General features: G+C 46.6%; 1 protein-coding gene across 1 annotated transcript; it reads right to left on the minus strand.

Annotated features, from left to right (window-relative positions):
- Positions 1-234: 234 nt before the first annotated feature.
- On the minus strand, positions 235-18,460 carry SFT2D2 (SFT2 domain containing 2). Its single transcript, XM_060091297.1, has 8 exons — positions 18,196-18,460; positions 10,918-11,004; positions 10,586-10,671; positions 7,098-7,179; positions 5,451-5,486; positions 5,305-5,363; positions 3,329-3,358; positions 235-1,486 (listed from the first exon to the last, which is right to left on the minus strand). The coding sequence occupies exons 1-8, from the start codon at positions 18,256-18,258 to the stop codon at positions 1,447-1,449; spliced, it is 483 nt and encodes a 160-aa protein (XP_059947280.1). The 5' UTR covers positions 18,259-18,460; the 3' UTR covers positions 235-1,446.

An 18,460-nucleotide genomic window follows, 5' to 3' on the forward strand; every position in this document is an offset into this window, starting at 1 on the left:
GGGCACAAAAGGCCTGATGGAGATCCTACAGATCCAAGAGGAAGCTTCCCAAAGGGAGACTGAGCAGGAGAAGATACAATGACGTAGAGAGATTGCAACCAGAAAAGGCAGAGGCTTGGCTGATGAAAACAGGGAAAACAGTTACAGGAGGTAACACCAGAGCCACACCGGGAAAACATGGTGTCATGAAGGGGACCGAAGCTGGGGCACCCAGGCTTGGGGCTCAGTTCTGCCATCGACTGTGGTTTTGGGCGGATCTCGTAACTTCTCTGAGCCTTGATTTCCTTGACTTGCCTAGTGGGATAACAATCCCTGCTTCATCACAAGGCCCTTACGAGGACTAGACAAGATCAGGGACATGAAAGCACTTTGTCTGTGGCCAGACATCAAGCTGCAATACGGCCACCCCACAGCCCCTGGTGTCTTCTCCCCCTGTTTCCAGCACAGGCTCCACTGCAAACGCTGGACTGTTTAAAGGTCACTGGGCAGGCGTGCCTACTTCCTGCTGGCTCCACAGTGGGGGTCTGTCTTCCCACCTACTCTCCCCTGGCCCCGTTCTAGGGGAGAATGGAAAACAACATCAGTTTAAAAGCAAACATTTATAAATAATGGGGGAAAAAATACAGCAGAGAGCAGCAAGATTTTTCACCTCCTACCAGGTCTCGTCCAAAAGGAAGCAGTAGTGTTTGCTGCTGCTGCTTTGTTCTCTCTCAATCTCGTTCCAAGAGGTCAAGAGTAAAGATACGTGGCGGGGAGAAAGAAAAACCCAAGAGAAAAAAAGGGTGCACTGAAGGTTAGAAAATGCATTCTATGGGCAGGTGTGGAATCAGGACAGCAAAAGAGCCACGGCTCAGGTCTAAAAACAACACACATCACCAAAAGGTGCTCCTTTTCTACTTCAGTCCACGGCCAGACTCTCCACGGGCTCGTGTGCTGCTGTCAGGTGGACAGAAGCACTTGTTCCCAGACACCAGAGTAGAAGCGTGTCCACACTGTGTGGGGCAGGGGTGACGGATGCCACGCTGAGGAATGAATCTACGAAGTCCCTGTAGACCCCCAAACTCTATCCCTTCCTGTTGCACCTCTGAGACTCCAACAGGGCGGCCTGTTGCCAGCTGGGAATCACTGGCTCCCAAAGCTTATCTGCTGCTGCTGAACAAGGTTTTTATTTACGAGAACTCAGTGGAACCCCATGCAAAGGCGCCTGAGGAAGATTCCACTCCATCAGATACAGAACCCACCTCTCATATTGTGCTACAGACATTTGGGTTTGGGAACACGCCGTTGCCTCCAAAAGCAACCCTCAGGTGTTCAGAATGCAAGCAGCATGTCGCTGCAAGATCAAAGGCACATGTCTGTGAGACAGAGATTTAGAAGATATTTACAACACGGTCCACGAGCTTCCATCCACCATGCCTTCCAAAGCTTTGCAAAACCGGCCGTATGTTATGCAAGACATACAGCAAAACACTTCTTCACAGCATCCCTAGGAAGAAAAAACACAAAGATAAATGGGAGATCATCACTCCAAAGGCTCCTGGAAGTGGTAAAGACCTTCCCTGAGATTTTCTGGGCACCCAGAGTAGCACGCTGCAGAGCAGAAAGCACCCAGACCATGGGGTCAGGTCTACATGGCATCAAACCTCAGCTTCAACATCTACTAGGGATTTGCCTTATTTGAGTATCCAATTCCTCATCTGTAAAAGGGCACGTCCCCACTTACCCTGTAGACCAGTCTGGGAATTAGTGCATGGAACAGAGTAGGTATTTAATAAAGAATAGCTAGATAGAAAGAAAGTGGAAACTATCTAAAACCAAGAAATTAGTCAGGACTGTATACTTCAGTATCAACCAGAATCACAGAATGCACCGAAAGCATTAAGTCAAATAGGCGCTAGGGCCTTTCTCCTTTCTAAGCAAGCAGCAGAAACTTGTTAAGGGACATCTTGCAGGAGTTCCCTAGCACAGGGAGCCCTCTATAGGTACCCAGCGCTTGCTACCCTGATGTATGAGCCCTATCCCAGGCACCTGCTCCTTGGAATTCAGTGTAGAGCGTGCAAGGAAAGTGTGAGGGCTCAGCAAATCACTCTTCTATTCAAGCAGGCGCATCCATCCCACCGCCATATCGGCCATGTTCTAGGGCTTCTCCCCCCAGTTCTACTCCTGTGTTCTCAGCTGCATTTGGGCCAAGGACACTGGAGTCACACGAGGGAGGGAAGGAGGGAGGGAGCATGAGAGAATGCATTTGCATGAGTGGGCACTGCATTTTACTATCAAGGTAATTCTAGGACAGCATGTCTTAAGATACGCTCTGCACTGAAGTCCCAGCAGATGCTCTGCACGAGAAAGGGTTTTAGGGACAAATAAGATCCCTTGTGGCAGCTCACAATACACATAGTAAAGGACCCGGAAAGCCTACTCACAAAGCCACCCAGCCGCCTTTAACGTGACGGGCTGGTTAACTTCTCATCTAATTAGTCACTCGCCACCATCTCCTGATCGCTGTCAGCAACAGCCTTGGAAGGCCTAAGCCTGTTCTACCTCCTTCCCAGCTCTCGCACATTTCTCATTGCCTCAACACTGTTAAGGAAAAGCCTCTTTTTAGTTAACAGGTCAGGAAAGAGAAGAATGGAAATTAAATGGTGACATGAGAACAGAGTCAGAGGCAAAGATCCCTGAAAGTGCTCATTAAAGGAGGTTTGGAGGTCAGAAGCTCGGAGTGAGAAGGGGCCAACCCAAGTCCGTTATCACGAGTCCGTTCAGGCCGGGGCGGGGGGAGGGGCGGGGGGGCGGGGGGAGGGGCGGGGGGGCGGGGGTCAAGTGAGTTGCTCAAGGTCACACTGCTAATTAGGAAACCCTGGCCCTCCAGAGTCCTGGCCCTGCTTACTTTCCCTTTATGAATTCTTTTCTGAAATGTTCCCATCAGTGGGATAGTATAAGAAAACAAGCATGAACGTAGACCCCCTCCATCCCTTGCTCAGTGATATTAAGGGGATGTTCACCTTTAGGAAAATCTCCTCAAACCTACAGGTGAAAAGAGTGATAATGTACATATACATACTGTCTATCACAGCAGAATGTTCCCAGCGCCAGGAATCGGCAGACCTGGGTCAATGCCCATCACTGGTTGTATTATGGGTGGGGGGTGGGGGGGGCATTAGCTCACTAATCTATAAAATAGGTGTATAACATCTGCCTCTTCGTCTCAAAGGATTTTCATAAAGATAAAACAGCATGAACTCTCTGAAAGCACCCTAAACTAAAAGGCCCCATGCAAACTATCATCACCCCCAAATGACAGACATTATAATCCTAAAGACAGTCTTACCTTGCGAATGGTATGTAGGAAAGGCTATACCTACAATGAAAAACAAACAAAAGATCAAGTCAAATGAAGGGAGTGGAAGATTACACAGTGGATTGGGTGTCTGAGCTGCAAGACCACCTGCGGTGATGTGTCCAGACCCCCTCCCTCCTCAGTGTGGAGGGTGCGTGCGCACACGCACACACACACGCGCGCGTGTGCTGTGCCATGTGTATAACAGGGAAGGGGGTGTCATGTGTAGCCAAAGTAGGAGGGCAGAAGGCCCGTATGGGGACAACTCTGTCACCTCAGCCTCACGGGGTTACTGCTTTAACCACATGAGCCAGCAGCATGACCTACGACAGGCAGGTTCCGGATATCCAGATGACCTAGAAGCCCTATTCTAAAGGAACCTCAGAGAAAATCCAGATCCGCTGTCCTCTAATACGTTACAAGTTCGCAACAGAACACAACTTCTACCCCATTGGGATACATTTTCCGCTCTATGCCTATTAATTTTAAAAGAAGAGAAAAGAGAATAGGAGAAGAAAAAAAAAAACGCACTACCAACTGCCCTATGGATGAAAGTATAAGCAAGCTATGATTCTTTAAGAACCCAAGCCCACAGATATCTTGGCGGTCCCAGTTAGCTCAGCCTCCTCGCCCAGATCGGAACCACAGTGGGGAGGAAGCTGGCCACGCCCCCAAAGACCAGGCCTGGGTGTCAGGCGGGCTGGAAGCCAATCAACTCTAAGAAGGCACATAAAGTTGGAACACATCAGGGTTGGAATAGGGCCATCTGCCTGTGCACATATGAACGCTGAACCTTTAAAAAATGGCTTCAGAATCAGTCTACATGCGAAGAAAGGCATGTGTATGTAGGGACTAATTTCTGCCCCGAGAAGAAAACCAAAATATAAACATAAACCATCACACCAGGTCCTTTCAGTACCCACTACCTCACTGTATGTGTCACATTAAAATCAGGCCATCATTCCCCTCCGTAGCTGACACTCACCACTTGGAATCAATAAAAGCTGACTTACCTGGAATAAATTCCAAAGGGCATTTTGAAAGTACATTTATTCAAAAGTCCAAAATTACTAAAAGGAAGGATGGGTGTTAAGCTTGCAGTCTCAAGATCCATTTCTATCAAATAAGACAACATTTGATCCTTGGATGCTTTAAAACTTTCACAGTCTTTCTTTCTTCGCATTAGAGCCAACATTTTTTCCCAAAGTAGATCAAGTCACATTTTTATGAAACTGTTCTGGCAGATATCACCCCTTGATAAACTGTGAACATATTATAGAAACGTCTCAGAAGCTATTGATTCCATACATGCCAGCACCCCCTTACTTTGACGTTGGACAGTTTGAAATGGCCATGAAGCTACAGCCCCATCCATGGCTTTGAATGATGATGTCTCCAGTGGTCCTTTCACTATGCATGGCCCCTAGGGCACAACTCCCTGGTTTTGCTACGGCGCACAGCCACACGGTTTTCCATTTCATCAGTCACCGCTCCTCATCTACTGCTGACAATTCACTCTTTGTCCTTCTGTTAAATGATTCATCCCACCACAAATGTAACACTCGCGATTTTCCTTACCAGTTTCCTTTTTCTTTAATGCCTGTTTGACTCACAAGCCTCTTTTTACCAGCCCGTACACAACTTCATTGTCCTTGTCCTTACCAGACGTGAGTGGTTGCATAACGTTTGTAACATCTCAAAATCAACCCTGAGCCCAGCAAAAATGCCACAGTGGGCAAAGAGCCTCCCACTACCACTCCAGGCCACTGATGCCACCTACTGGCGGTGGGCTGAGTCGACAGGCTTTGGTGCTCTGTGGTGTGATTTGATTTGCACCATTAAGGATTCTTCAGTTGAAAAGCTTCTGTTTTCCTAATCCTCCTACCCACACCATGTGGGATTTTATCTCCTTCAGCTGCATGAGTCAGAGATCGATGTGGGAAGGGACTGTTGAAAAGGTTACTTACCACGTCAGGGCCAGAGACTGCAAAATGCAGAAGATGAGAGCAAGCCCTCTGTTGTGCCACTGGAAGACAAATGATATGGTTATAGGTACGTGTGTGACAAGAGGCACACACCAAAAAGGTTAACGAAAATTAAAATACACACTTACCCAAAAGGCAGAACACAGGGTAAGCACAATGCACAACTAGAGACAGAAAGGAAACATTATTTAATTAATACAATGACAATGATAACAGGGAGGGGAAGAAACTGTAAAGACACCATTCTTGACAAACTTACAACAACACATCAAACTGCAGCAATCCGATTCTGTGGTTATCACAGCAACCAAATGCATCCTTCATTTCAAAGCACTGAACCTACCTGAGCACCCATCTTTGGCAGAGGAGTTCAAATCCCAGTGAAATGAAACTGGCCAATAAGGATTCATGTAGATTAAAAAGATAAGGATCGGGCTTCCCTGGTGGCACAGTGGTTGAGAGTCCGCCTGCTGATGCAGGGGACACGGGTTCGTGCCCCAGTCCGGGAAGATCCCACGTGCCGCGGAGCAGCTGGGCCCGTGAGCCGTGGCCGCTGAGCCTGCGTGTCCGGAGCCTGTGCTCCACAACGGGAGAGGCCACAACAGTGAGAGGCCCGCATACCACCAAAAAAAAAAAAAAAAGAGAAGGATCCTCTTCTACTTTCAAATTTTCCCAAAATCTCTGCCCAGCAAACAGAAGCACATTTCTGGTCCACTAGTGTCTGGAGTAGAAAGGGCATGTGAGGACAAAGGTTAACACTAGATGTCAATCTCACAGCCAGAGAGTCAATTATTTGTTTACATGTCACCTAACACTGTCCCTGAGTCCTTTCGTAGTAAGTTCTTTTTGCAAGAGACTTATCCAGGCCATCTACATCCAGGGGTGGCCAAAAACAATTAGTAGTCCAGCTGGCAGTCATGCCTGTCCTCTCCATCCTGCTGTATCAGTAACTACTCAATAAACACGACCGAAATAATTTCTTGGTGTGTAGCATGGTGCCCGATGCTCTGAAAGGACACAAAACAGTAGCAAGTGTGGCCACGGCCTTAGAGAACTTACCTATCTGAACAAATGAGATGTACACAAATGAAACTACAAAGTATGTTGCTCAAGATCTGGACATTGCAATACTGATAACTGTAACAGCAGTCCAGAGGACGTGGTCTGGAATGATGGGATGGTTCCATGGAAGGAAAGGGCCCAAGGAAGGGAGAGACATTCTGGGTTAATGGGACAGGAAGATAGGACAAGACTGAAGACACTGTGGTGAGAGCAGGGAACGGGGGTGCTGGGCCATGAGGAAACCAGACCTGCTTCAGGAAAACGGACAAAAGCAAACAGGATCCCAAAGTCAGAGAATGACAAGGGGAAAAAGCCCATGCTAGGAGACTGGACACCCACTTGAGAGAATGAACCCTGTGTTCCCCAGTCATTCCCTCTAAGCTCTCCTTGTATGTGGCATCACCCACCACCAGGAGGGTGTCAGAGCTCTCTTAGTACCACATGAGTTTGCCAAATTTAAGAAGCAACACCTTCTGGAGGGGCTTTATAGAACTGGCAGTACCTTAACATCAAATGAAACACAAGTCGGCAGAAGAGAGGAAAAATTATTAGATGAAGAATGCTCCCTTCTGCCACAGTGGTTACAGGCATCAGATAGTAAGTCAAGATGAAAGGGAAAAGGATAGAAGTCTTTAGGTTTAAGAGGAAAAAAATTGCAAACAGCAGAAACAAACACTCCTATTTTAGACATCCAGGTAACAGACAGACCTTACCAGCACCATGATGGTTGCAATCAAACGTGTAGGCTCTGTCATTCGCTTCAACTGCTTCACTGGTCCCATGAGGAAGACAGTGCTAAGAGGCAAACACACACAAGCCGTTCAGACCAGAACAGAACCACACGAGGTAAACCAAGGTGCCTCCCCATCACCTCCCCCAGCTCACCTGTGGCAATAATAGCCGTAATAGTAGCTGACACTTGAAAAGCTCTGACTGAGCTAGGCACTGTGCTTCAGGGCCTTTTGTGCCTTATTCTTATTTAGTCCATTAATAATTTATGAAGTTGATTATAGGAACAGTCATCATCCTTATTTTGCAGACAAAGAAGCTTAAGTCCAGAAAGGCCTTGTTACTTATCTAAGGCCACCCAACTAGAATACGGTGAGGTTGTAGATGCACGTAGGTCTGACTCCGGAACCACGTCCATAACCACTAGGTTAGAGGACCCCCTCCCTTCCAGGTGCTACCTTGCCTCCTTAACAACCTACCCATGGAAACAAACAAACCAAAGAGACTCAGGTAATGTAAAAAAGAAAAACCACATCTTACAGGCTTAGGTAGTTTATGTTAAAAGGTAGAGCATTTCATTTTCTTTTGTAATCTCCAGAGGATAATTCTAATGCTGATAGGAATATCATCTGTGCTGTGTGGAACACTTGCTAATTGCTAGATATCATGTACATGATCTCATTTCATCCCCTCAACAACTCTGTGAATTAGGTATTATGACACTTATTTTAGAGCTGAGAAAATAAAGCTCAGAAAGGTTAATTTACTTATCCAAGATCACACAGCTAAGCCCATAAAAGAGCTGGCATTCCAACCCACATCTATTGGATTCCCAAGCTCCAAAAGACAGCCCCAGCACGCCTTCTGTAGGGATGGAACTTGATAGGTGGCTAGTGAGAAAGAGTAAACACAAATGAAGCAGACACTCACGCCTAACACGGCAAGTGCCAGGGCCAGGTATAGGTCATGCTTCCCGACTCCTGACAGAAACGCCCCGTGTCGCATCACCCCAGGCGTAGCTGGTTTACAGCCAGCATTTAGTACAAGCCAACCAGCAGATGACATTAGCTACTGAGTGTTCTAAAAACAAAAATTTGTTAAATATGTCTACCTCTCTTGCAAGTGCCATTAAGTTTCCATTTGAATTCAAAGCTGCACTCCCAGGTCAAGTGTTTGTGCTGAGTGCACTCTTGAGCCTACGTTGAACAAAAAGCAATAGCCAAGGGTGGCCTTAAAAATTAAATGCAGCATATATACAAAAATATAGAAGATTACAGGTAGAGCCACAAACTCCTAGACACACCCTGGAATAACAATTTGCTCCCTTTATTATCTCCCTGGGCAATGCTTCGAAAAGTTGGTCCCATTAGGATTTGCTAAATAGTTCTTTTGGACTAACCAACACACCCAGATATTTATGCTCAGTCTAGACTCTACATTATAACCTATGTTGTCTGCCCAAAGCAAAACCCCCCAAAAGTTAGTATTTGAGAGAGCTTTGGAGGCAAGATTAGACATCTCCAAGGGCCAGCATTATACTATCATAAGAATTAATAAATTTAGAGATTATCATACTAAGTGAAGTAAGTCAGACAAAGAAAGACAAATATCATGTGATATCACTTATATGTGGAATCTAAAGAAAAAAATGATACAAATGAACATACAAAACAGAAACAGACTCACAGACTTTGAAAACAAACTTATGGTTAACAAAGGGGAAACATGGTGGGGAGGGATAAATCAGGAGTTCGGAATTAACATATACATACCACTATATGTAAAATAGATAATCAACAAGGACCTACTGTATAGCACAGGGAACTCTACTCAATATTCTGTAATAACCTATATGGGAAAAGTGTCTGAAAAAGAACAGATATACGTATATGTATAACTGAATCACTTAGCTGTACACCTAAAAGTAACATAACACTGTAAACCAACTATACTCCAATATAAAATAAAAATTAAATTAAAAAAAAACAACTTGAAAAAAAACAGAATTAATACATTAAGTTTAAGCAGGTGGCCAGTGCATTGCACTTCATCATTTGGTTAACATTTCCAGGCAGAAAAAGACCTAGGTTTGGGGACAATTAGGGACAAGTAAGGCAGAAGTGCAGCCCTTGTCAAGTGGTAGACTTGTAACAAGTCAGTGTAATAAAATGCTATCTGCGTTGTCACATAAACATATAAGGGATAGACAGAGCCCATATAAAGGAGGAGGTCATTGATTCTGGAGGGGAAAAGGGAATTAAGAGAAGTTTCATGGAAGAGGTGACTTCTGAGTCAGGTCTTGACAAATGAGCAAGTACCCATCAAAGGGTGGGTGCAGACGGGGCAGCACCCCAGGCACAGAAAACAGCCCAAGCAAAGCACAAAGACGTTTGGAGAAATGCAAGTTCAGCCTGGCTGAGGAGGACGACTCGAAGGGCCTGTCCTGTATGCGTGCTGAGGGTTTGGGACTTCACCCGTTGAGAGGGAATGGGAAGCCACTAAGGGGCTAAGCAAGGCTATACATGAATGGCTCCACAGCTCTGTGGAAAATGGCCTGGCGAGGGTCCATAAAAGAGGCAGAGAAGCCCAACAAGGAACTCCTGTAGTCTTCAGATGAGCAGGGATAGAGGCCAGAGCTAAAAGCAGCTCACATATCCCCTTCTACGGGAAGCCCTCCTGCCTCCCCAGGTCACGTCAGATCAGCTCACCTGCCCTCCCCTGAGCATTGCTCTCTCCATACCCTATTATAGTATCAGTTTATATGTCTGTCTGCCTGGCCACCCAGTGAGCTCCATCACAGCAGGAACCAAACCCTGCTCGTCCTTGAATCCTCAGAGCCCAGCACAGGGTGTGAGCATGTGAGGCAATCAGCAAGGGGCAGCAGCAGTAAGGCTAGAGCAATGGAGAGGGCAGTGTCGTAAGCGTGGAAGAAATCATTCAACTGCTCCGCGCCATGTAACATCACAATGGTAGTGCAGTTCCTGCCTGCTCCAGTGGAACTTCAAGGATGAACTAAGATATAAAAATATGTTGAGGGGCTTCCCTGGTGGCGCAGTGGTTGAGAGTCCGCCTGCCAATGCAGGGGACACGGGTTCGTGCCCCGGTCTGGGAAGATCCCACATGCCGCGGAGCGGCTGGGCCCGTGAGCCATGGCCGCTGAGCCTGCGCGTCCGGAGCCTGCGCTCCGCAACGGGAGAGGCCACAGCAGTGAGAGGCCCGCGTACCGCAAACAAACAAAATGCTGAAGTTAAAAAATATATATATATATATATATATATACATATATATATATATATGTATATATATATATATGTTGAAGTGACAGGATATGAAAGTGCTGTATTTTAACTCCCTCTTTTCTCTCCAAATCCTTAAAACTATGGAAGCATCCTCCTTCACCTCCCTCCAAACACAACGCACATCCATTTTCCCATCTAATAATTGGCTACGGTTAGATTTAAAACACTGTTACCTCCCAAGAGATGCGATGTTACCAAAGGTGTAAAACACTGCGAAGAGGTATAGTCCCTTCCTGGGCACCCAGAGCAGAAGAGTTCCCTGGAAGATAAGGCACAGAGTATCCGCACGTGAGGAACACCCCACCACAGCCACCGAACCAGGAGCGCACAGAGGAACCTTTTCCCCTCCCCGCGCCCCTTACCTCCCTCCCCACCTCCCTTTCCTCCCCTCCTCTTATCCACGCATTTCAGTGAAGAGCAGAAGAGAAAAGGAGGTAGATGAAAGTGGAAAGGTAGAGGGAAGGAACGCAGGGGGAAAAGATGGAGGAGGGGAAGGCAGTCTTACCAGCAGCGAGCAGAGAAGTCCTGCAGCAAAACAGGCAATGAAGCCTTTTATTCTGGTGCCCGAGCTTAATGAAGTTGCCTCCACAACCTGAAATATTTAAAAAACTAATTACATACATGTATATGCATATTTAATCACCAAAAACAAAGGACACATACTTAAATTTAGAATTTGTACAGAGGAAGGCAGCAACACAGAATCCCAGTTGTGCACAGCTACAGGAGCCCTCATGATCACTGAATCCAGCCATGAATCTCTTCTCCAGCAGCTGATTAGAGGCTACCGAGCCTCTGGTTGGACATCTCCAGAGGTGGAAACTCTGCCTCAAGCACGATGCACTTCACAAACAGTGAAGTGGATTGAAGAGATGGGCTGGTGGGACCCGAGCTGTGTCCCACAGCTGTGCTGTGTCTCATCCAGGAGGCCAAAGTTCACGAACCGGTTCGAATTGCCTATGACAGGCCTCGGGGTCATCCCATGTCCAAGAAGAAGAAACCCCAGGACTTTGATTTCGCCCAGCAGAAACTGACCGACAAGAGCCTGGGGTTCCAGATGCTACAGAAGATGGGCTGGAAGGAGGGCCACGGCCTGGGCTCCTCTGGGAAGCGCATCAGGGAGCCCGTCAGCGTGGGAACTGCCTCGGAAGGGGAGGGGTTGGGTGCCCACAGGCAGGAGCACAAAGACACATTTGACGTGTTCCGTCAGAGGACGATGCAGATGTACAGACACAAACGGGCCAACAAATAGTTCCAGGGTCTCTTCCATGAGGACGACAGGCATCCGGAAAGCGCTAACTCACCACTTTGGGTGCTTACTGTCTCTGCCTTGTTTCCATCACTGGAAATCATATAGAGAAATTTAGCGTTTTTGGTCCTTGGTAAAACCTGTGGCACAAACTGTGCCACCACGGAAGTCCCTTAACTTTACCTTGACAATGTATAGGTATTATCTACTTTCCTACTCCATAATGAACTGTAAAATCGTCCATGGAAATTTATAGATAACTTCTGGTTTCTTACTCCATAGGGAATTATAAAATTATCCAACAGATGCTATTGAGTTCAAAAGAGGAGTTCAAGAAAACTGTGGAAAAATAGTGAATGGAATGATCACTGGGTTCTTTTTTTTGAGTGCACTGTTCTTTATATTACAAAATTTTTAAAGTTTTATTGCTTTAAAGACATATGCCTTTGTAATAGATTTAGATCTTAGAAAAATTATATTTGAAAAACACATGCATTCCATTTTTCCTAAAGAGTGTTTATCATAAAAAATCTATCTAGTACTGTACTGTGTCATGTATGCTATATGTACTTTCTCTGTTTTTACCACAAAATGATTTGACCATGTTTATGAGGAAATCACTGTACTTAGAATAAGATACCGTTACAACCACAAGTCAAATTATGCCAAGGCTGACCTCAGAGATTGTTCCAGAATATTATCCTATGCATAAATGCTCCACCATGTTCTGTTTATTATAAGTAAAATCATCTTCAAATATCTTTGACATTAAGGACAAACATATTAGTATGGGATATTATGTAGCATGAGACACTTATATTTCAATTTAGATGATTCAAATTCCATGAGAAGAATGGTCACTTATTACTGTTTTAATAATAATAAAAGGAAAATATCTTTTGATAACATTTCCACTCTCTTTGATGTGGAAAGATATTAGGTGTGTGAGTACAAATATGGCCATTTTCTCTTGGTCATTTATTAAATTATGTGTACTATTTGTTGCCATATATGAAGTAGATATTCAAATACAGAAGCAGAATTAAAGGATCCAGGCCAACATAAAGAGCTGACAGAAATCATACATGTGAAAGAAAATACAGAAACCTGGAAACGCTGAAATATAAACAGGACCCATATTTAAGAAATTTTTGGCTACGCATATGTCAAAGACTGTTACGTCCAATTTTCTGCTGGTTTCATAGCTATTTAGAAGTGTAGGTTGGTGCTTCCTTAAGGTACAGCTATGTGGATCCCATCCATGTTATTTCATTTACTGTCCTTAGAATAAGATGTACTTTATTATAACCACCACTCCCCTTTAATTAATTTAATTAGTCTTACATTGTAAATGAGCTTGTTTCCTCAAATTTTAGGTAGATACAATTACTCAATCTTTGAGCATAGCATACGATTCAGTTTTTTAAAAACTGTAGATGATTTACAATGTTGTGTTAGTTTCAGTTGTACAGCAAAGTGATTCAGTTATACATGTATGTATTCTTTTTCAAATTCTTTTCCATTATAGGTTGTTATAAGATATTCACTATAGTTCCCTATCCTATACAGTAAGTCCTTGTTGTTTATCTATTTTATATATAGTAGTGTGTATCTGTTAATCCCAAACTCCTAATTTTATCCCTCCCTTCTCCCCCTTTCCCCTTTGGTAACCATAAGTTTGTTTTCTATGTCTGAGTCTGTTTCTGTTTTGTAAATAAGTTCATTTGTATCACTTTTTTAGATTCCACATATAAGTGATATCATATATTTGTCTTTGATTATTTCACTTCATATGATAATCTCTACATCCATCCATATTGCTGCAAATGGCATTATTTCATTCATTTTTATGGCTAGGTAATATTCCATTATATATAATTAATATGTATATTAATATATATATATTCCACATGCTACTGACCACACATCCCCCCAGCTGATGGAGGAAGGCAGTGGTGGCAGAGGTCCCCAGGGTCACTAAACCGGCAACTCCCTCAGCCTTGACTGCTCCCAGCTCAGGGGCCTATTCTCAACCCTGTCTCTAAACTTCCTGTCAAATCAGAAGCTGGAAGACCAGAGGCTTCCTCAGGCGTGGCAGGCTTCACTACAGCATGGCTACCTCCCCACTCAGGAGACAGGTATTTAGGGCAGGTTATCTGCCCCATATGTTCACACATATTGAAAGTGGGGCTCATCACACACACACACACACACACGGCACTTGCAGAAACATATGGCAACATATGACCCTACACAGAATGACACGCTCAGGAATGGTGACACTCCGGGGGAGTGGGGTGTTAGGAGCTGACAGAGGGGCCACCTGGTCCCACGTTAGCAACACCTCTCCCCCAAAATGAGCCTTGTGATGCTCTGTTACCAGTCTTCACTGGCACCCCAGACACTCGGGTTAGACCACTTCTGACTCACCTGTTCAACCTCCCACAAGGACAGGAGAAAACCGAAAGCCACCGCTCTTCCTACTCATGCAAGCACCAAAGAACTTACCCTGCCAAGGTGGAAAAATGAACAGAGCTACGTGGAAGAAGAAAATTGTGGTAGTGGGATTGGACTGGATTCAATCCAGTGCTTGCCTGAGCATTACTTGGCATCAACAGAGACATTTTAAAAGATTCACCCGTTTTGTTTGTTTGTTTGTTTGTTTGCGGTACGCGGGCCTCTCACTGTTGTGGCCTCTCCCATTGCGGAGCACAGGCTCCGGACGCGCAGGCTCAGCGGCCATGGCTCACGGGCCCAGCCGCTCCGCGGCATGTGGGCTCTTCCCGGACCGGGGCACGAACCCGTGTCCCCTGCATCGGCAGGCAGACCCTCAACCACTGCGCCACCAGGGAAGCCCTCACCCCTTTTTTTTTTTTTTTTTTTTACAGGATAAGCCACAAGGTTAGGTATCAATTTGACACGGCCTTGGTATTTAGAGCACAAAATAGTCTCAACAGGAAGGTGAGATGCCAGCTCTTGTAAACATTAAAATCACTCGTGATAGGAAGCAGTTGTGGTTTCTGCTTCAAAAAGGAAAGTAACACGTTGGTTCTACATGTCTCTCAAGCTGACTCCCATCCAAATGTCACCCTATTTGCCAAAATGAGGGAGGGGGCGATAACTTTTCATCTACGTGGTTGCAAGTTCTTTCACAAGCGTGCTTAGTCACAGGCCAAAGGAAGCTGTTGCTCCACTTCCAACTGGATCCAGTGAAAGCTAAACACTTCTTGTGCCAATTAGTGAAAATCAACTCCACTGATGTAAAATAACTCCTTAAATTCATGGTTTCTGGAAACTGTGCTAGCGTACTTTTTGGAAATTAGAGTAGCTGGAATAGCACCTGGATAGAACCTGTAGGCAAAGAGCTCACAGGCTGTCTGACTGGCAGTTATGCACAAGGGTCCCTTTGACTCTGGGATGTGGAGAGAAGAGGGGCTCTTGCCAAAAGAAGAAAAGCAGAGAACTGTTCGGGGAAACAGGGTTGGTAACAGGAAGAAAGTGAGAAAGGAACATTGCCTCATTCCTGTGCTTTCAAACCAGGTACAATTCAGACCCTCCTTGTCCCTGCAATCTTGTAGAGAAAACATAAATCCTGTACTTTCAGAAAGAAGCCCATAGAAACTGATTGAAGATTGAAGGTGGATTTATGAAGACCAGGTATCAATCACAAAACTCATCAAGAGGCCATCTGTGACTAGACATCACCAGGCAAGTTTTAAAATTCCCCAGTTTCATATGTAGGAGAAACAGAACTAATCATATTTTTATTTTTTTCATTAAAAGGATAACAATTTTTGTTTGTTTGTTTGTTTGTTTGTTTTTGCAGTACGCGGGCCTCTCACTGTTGTGGCCTCTCCCATCGCGGACGGACGTGCAGGCTCAGCGGCCATGGCTCATGGGCCCAGCCGTTCCACGGCATGTGGGATGCTCCCGGACTGGGGCACGAACCCGTGTCCCCTGCACCGGCAGGCGGACTCTCAACCACTGCGCCACCAGGGAAGCCCCAAGGATAACAATTTTTTAAACATCTTTACAGTGTTGTGTTAGTTTCTGCTGTATAACAAAGTGAATCAGCTACATGCATACGTGTATCCCCATATCCCCTCCCTCTTGCGTCTCCCTCCCACCCTCCCTATCCCACCCCTCTAGGTGGTTGCAAAGCACCGAGCTGATCTCCCTGTGCTATGCAGCTGCTTCCCACTAGCTAAAAGGATAACAATTTTTTAAAGCACTCACTTCTGGTGACGTCTGACTGTTTTTATAATTGAATGTGAAGAGACTTTAAGGCCACCAAGTCCAATATCCCACACAAAACAGAAATTTCACCAGCATCCTCCAGCCTTGCCAGCCTCAAAACCATGGGAAATGCGAGACAATCAAGTCAGTACCAACATTTTCAAGGAGGCCCTGAGCTAATAAGTAAAAACTGAGCCAAAAACAACCCTGAGAGTGAATTCAGCTGGACACAAAATGCTTCCTGGTAGTTGGGGACTCATGAAGTGCCACACAATGATGTACACAAACAGGAATCTCATACTCAGAGAGAGGAAACTGACAGCAGTGTTTTAGAACAAGACAGAAGCACCTAGTCTTTCTAAAATAGATTCTACATGCCTGAGCTTACAACTATTTAAAGCCCTGCATTGTGTCCAACACAGGCATTCACTATTTTAGGTAAAAACTAACTCAGCATTTTATGTTTTCAATCTGTACTACATCATTCACTCTTGAGTGTCTGTCCACCACTTCATGATGATTTTCTAAATCAAAATATCTGCATCATCCCCGCTGTCCCCACAAGAGTCCACAGGAAGAGAAAACATCGCCCTCTTGAACCCCAGCTGCTCTAAAACCTTATTGACAGTCCATGCAACATAAAGCTTTAGATAAGCATGACTGTCAACCACATAAGTTTTCTTAGGCCCAGTGTGAGGTTTGGCTTGTGAGTTCATAGAAGAAGCCAGATATCAAAAACGAGGAACTCATGAAATTATTACCGAGGCTTGACCAATTAATAAAGGCAAGAGATTTAAAAGAAGCCACAGGCTGTTTTGAAATGTCAAAAAAAGTTAAAACTCCAATTCCTATAACACTCAATGTCTGTAGTGTTGCTTCTTCAAGGTGAAGATTCAGAGAGCAACTTTTAGGGTTCCGAGATTTCATGGTGGGCGTGGAGGTATCAGGGTCACACAAAAGTCAGAATAGGGCTTCCCTGGTGGCACAGTGGTTGAGAGTCCGCCTGCCGATGCAGGGGACACGGGTTCGTGCCCCGGTCCGGGAAGATCCCACATGCCGCGGAGCGGCTGGGCCTGTGAGCCATGGCCGCTGAGCCTGCGCGTCCGGAGCCTGTGCTCCGCAACGGGAGAGGCCACAGCAGTGAGAGGCCCGCGTACCGCAAAAAAAAAAAAAAAAAGTCAGAATAAAATCAGCAACCACAAAAGCGAGTGAAAGCAGCATGCTGAGATAGCCACTTGAGACACTGATCAGAGGAAAAACTTAGGATCCAACTTGAAAGAAGCCATATTATCTTGTGCAAGAGCTTCATTTTACAGATGAGGAAACTGAGGCCCACGGAATACGCCAAAACATAAAGAGAAATATTTTATCATTCACGGAGGGAAAAAAAATAACAAAGCTCTAAGCACTAGAAATAGGAAATAAACATCCTGTGTGGCTCTAGAACATAGGGCATTAATGCCCAAGTTTCAGCTCGACCAACCTTTCTAAAAAAACAAACAAGAGTGCAGGCGGCCTCATGAGGTCCTGGGCGTCTACGGAGTCTACGTGAAGTGTGTGCACAGAGAAACAAGATGTGGTCCCAGACGTCCAGGAGTCCACGGTTTTCCTGGGGGTAGTTTACAGCAACAGTGCGCCCAAGGTCGGGTGCGAGTGTCACACCCGACAACCTAAACTGGGCAGGAACGCAGCGGGGAGCACCCGGGCGCGGCCACCAGCCCCGCCTCGCGGTGGGCAGCGAGGAGGTGCGGTCACCCAGGCCCCCCGGCAGACGATCTACCCTACGAGGACTCCCTCCGCCAAGTTCTCAGAGGCCCCAGCCTAGCTCGGCCCTAAAGCCCTTTCCCTGGCCTGCAGGGATGGGGCGGCCGAGCGGGAATATCCGCCCTCCCCTTCGCAGATGTTTCTAGGTTTTGCTCCAGCTCGGCCCTCCCTTTGTGGGGGGATGGGACGCGGAAGGCTAAAGGGTGCAGGACAAAAAAGTAAACAGGTGCCGACTGCCCTGTGCAGTGTCTGGGCCCTGGTACCTGGGGTGGGGGGAGTGGGGGGAGCGCGGGGGTCCGGAGCTCTGGAGAGGAGGGGGAAGGAGCAGGGGCAGAACTGCTTTCCATGAAATCCTGGAAGTCCTGCTTGCCTTTCCTACCAGCCAGCAACAGGCGCCGGCGGAGCTGGGGGCGGGGCTCCGGTGTCACCCGGCGCGCTCCCAGGCCCCCCGCAGACCCTCCACCGAGGCGGGGGCGCAGCAGCCTCGGGGCGGAGAGGGCGCAGCCAGGCGGCTGGGCGCCGCGGCGCACTCACCTCGGACAGGCCGCCCCGGTCCTCGGTGTCCTGCCCGCTCAGCACCTTCTTCAGCTTGTCCATGGCGGGCCCGGTCCACCCCGGCTCCAGCCCCCGGCCGGCCGCCTGTTGCTCTGGCTGAGTCGCTGGCTCTTCCGAGTGCTCGGCCCCCGCCGCCGCCAACCACGGCGCGCCCCGCCCAGGTACCTGCCCACCTGGCGGCTGCCTGCGCAGGCGCCTGGCGATCCCCGCGCCCGCCTCTAGCCTGCGCCCAGCCCGCGTTTAA

Source organism: Mesoplodon densirostris, chromosome 2, assembly GCF_025265405.1.
Source record: "Mesoplodon densirostris isolate mMesDen1 chromosome 2, mMesDen1 primary haplotype, whole genome shotgun sequence".
In the NCBI taxonomy this organism is placed as follows: Eukaryota; Metazoa; Chordata; class Mammalia; order Artiodactyla; family Ziphiidae; genus Mesoplodon; species Mesoplodon densirostris.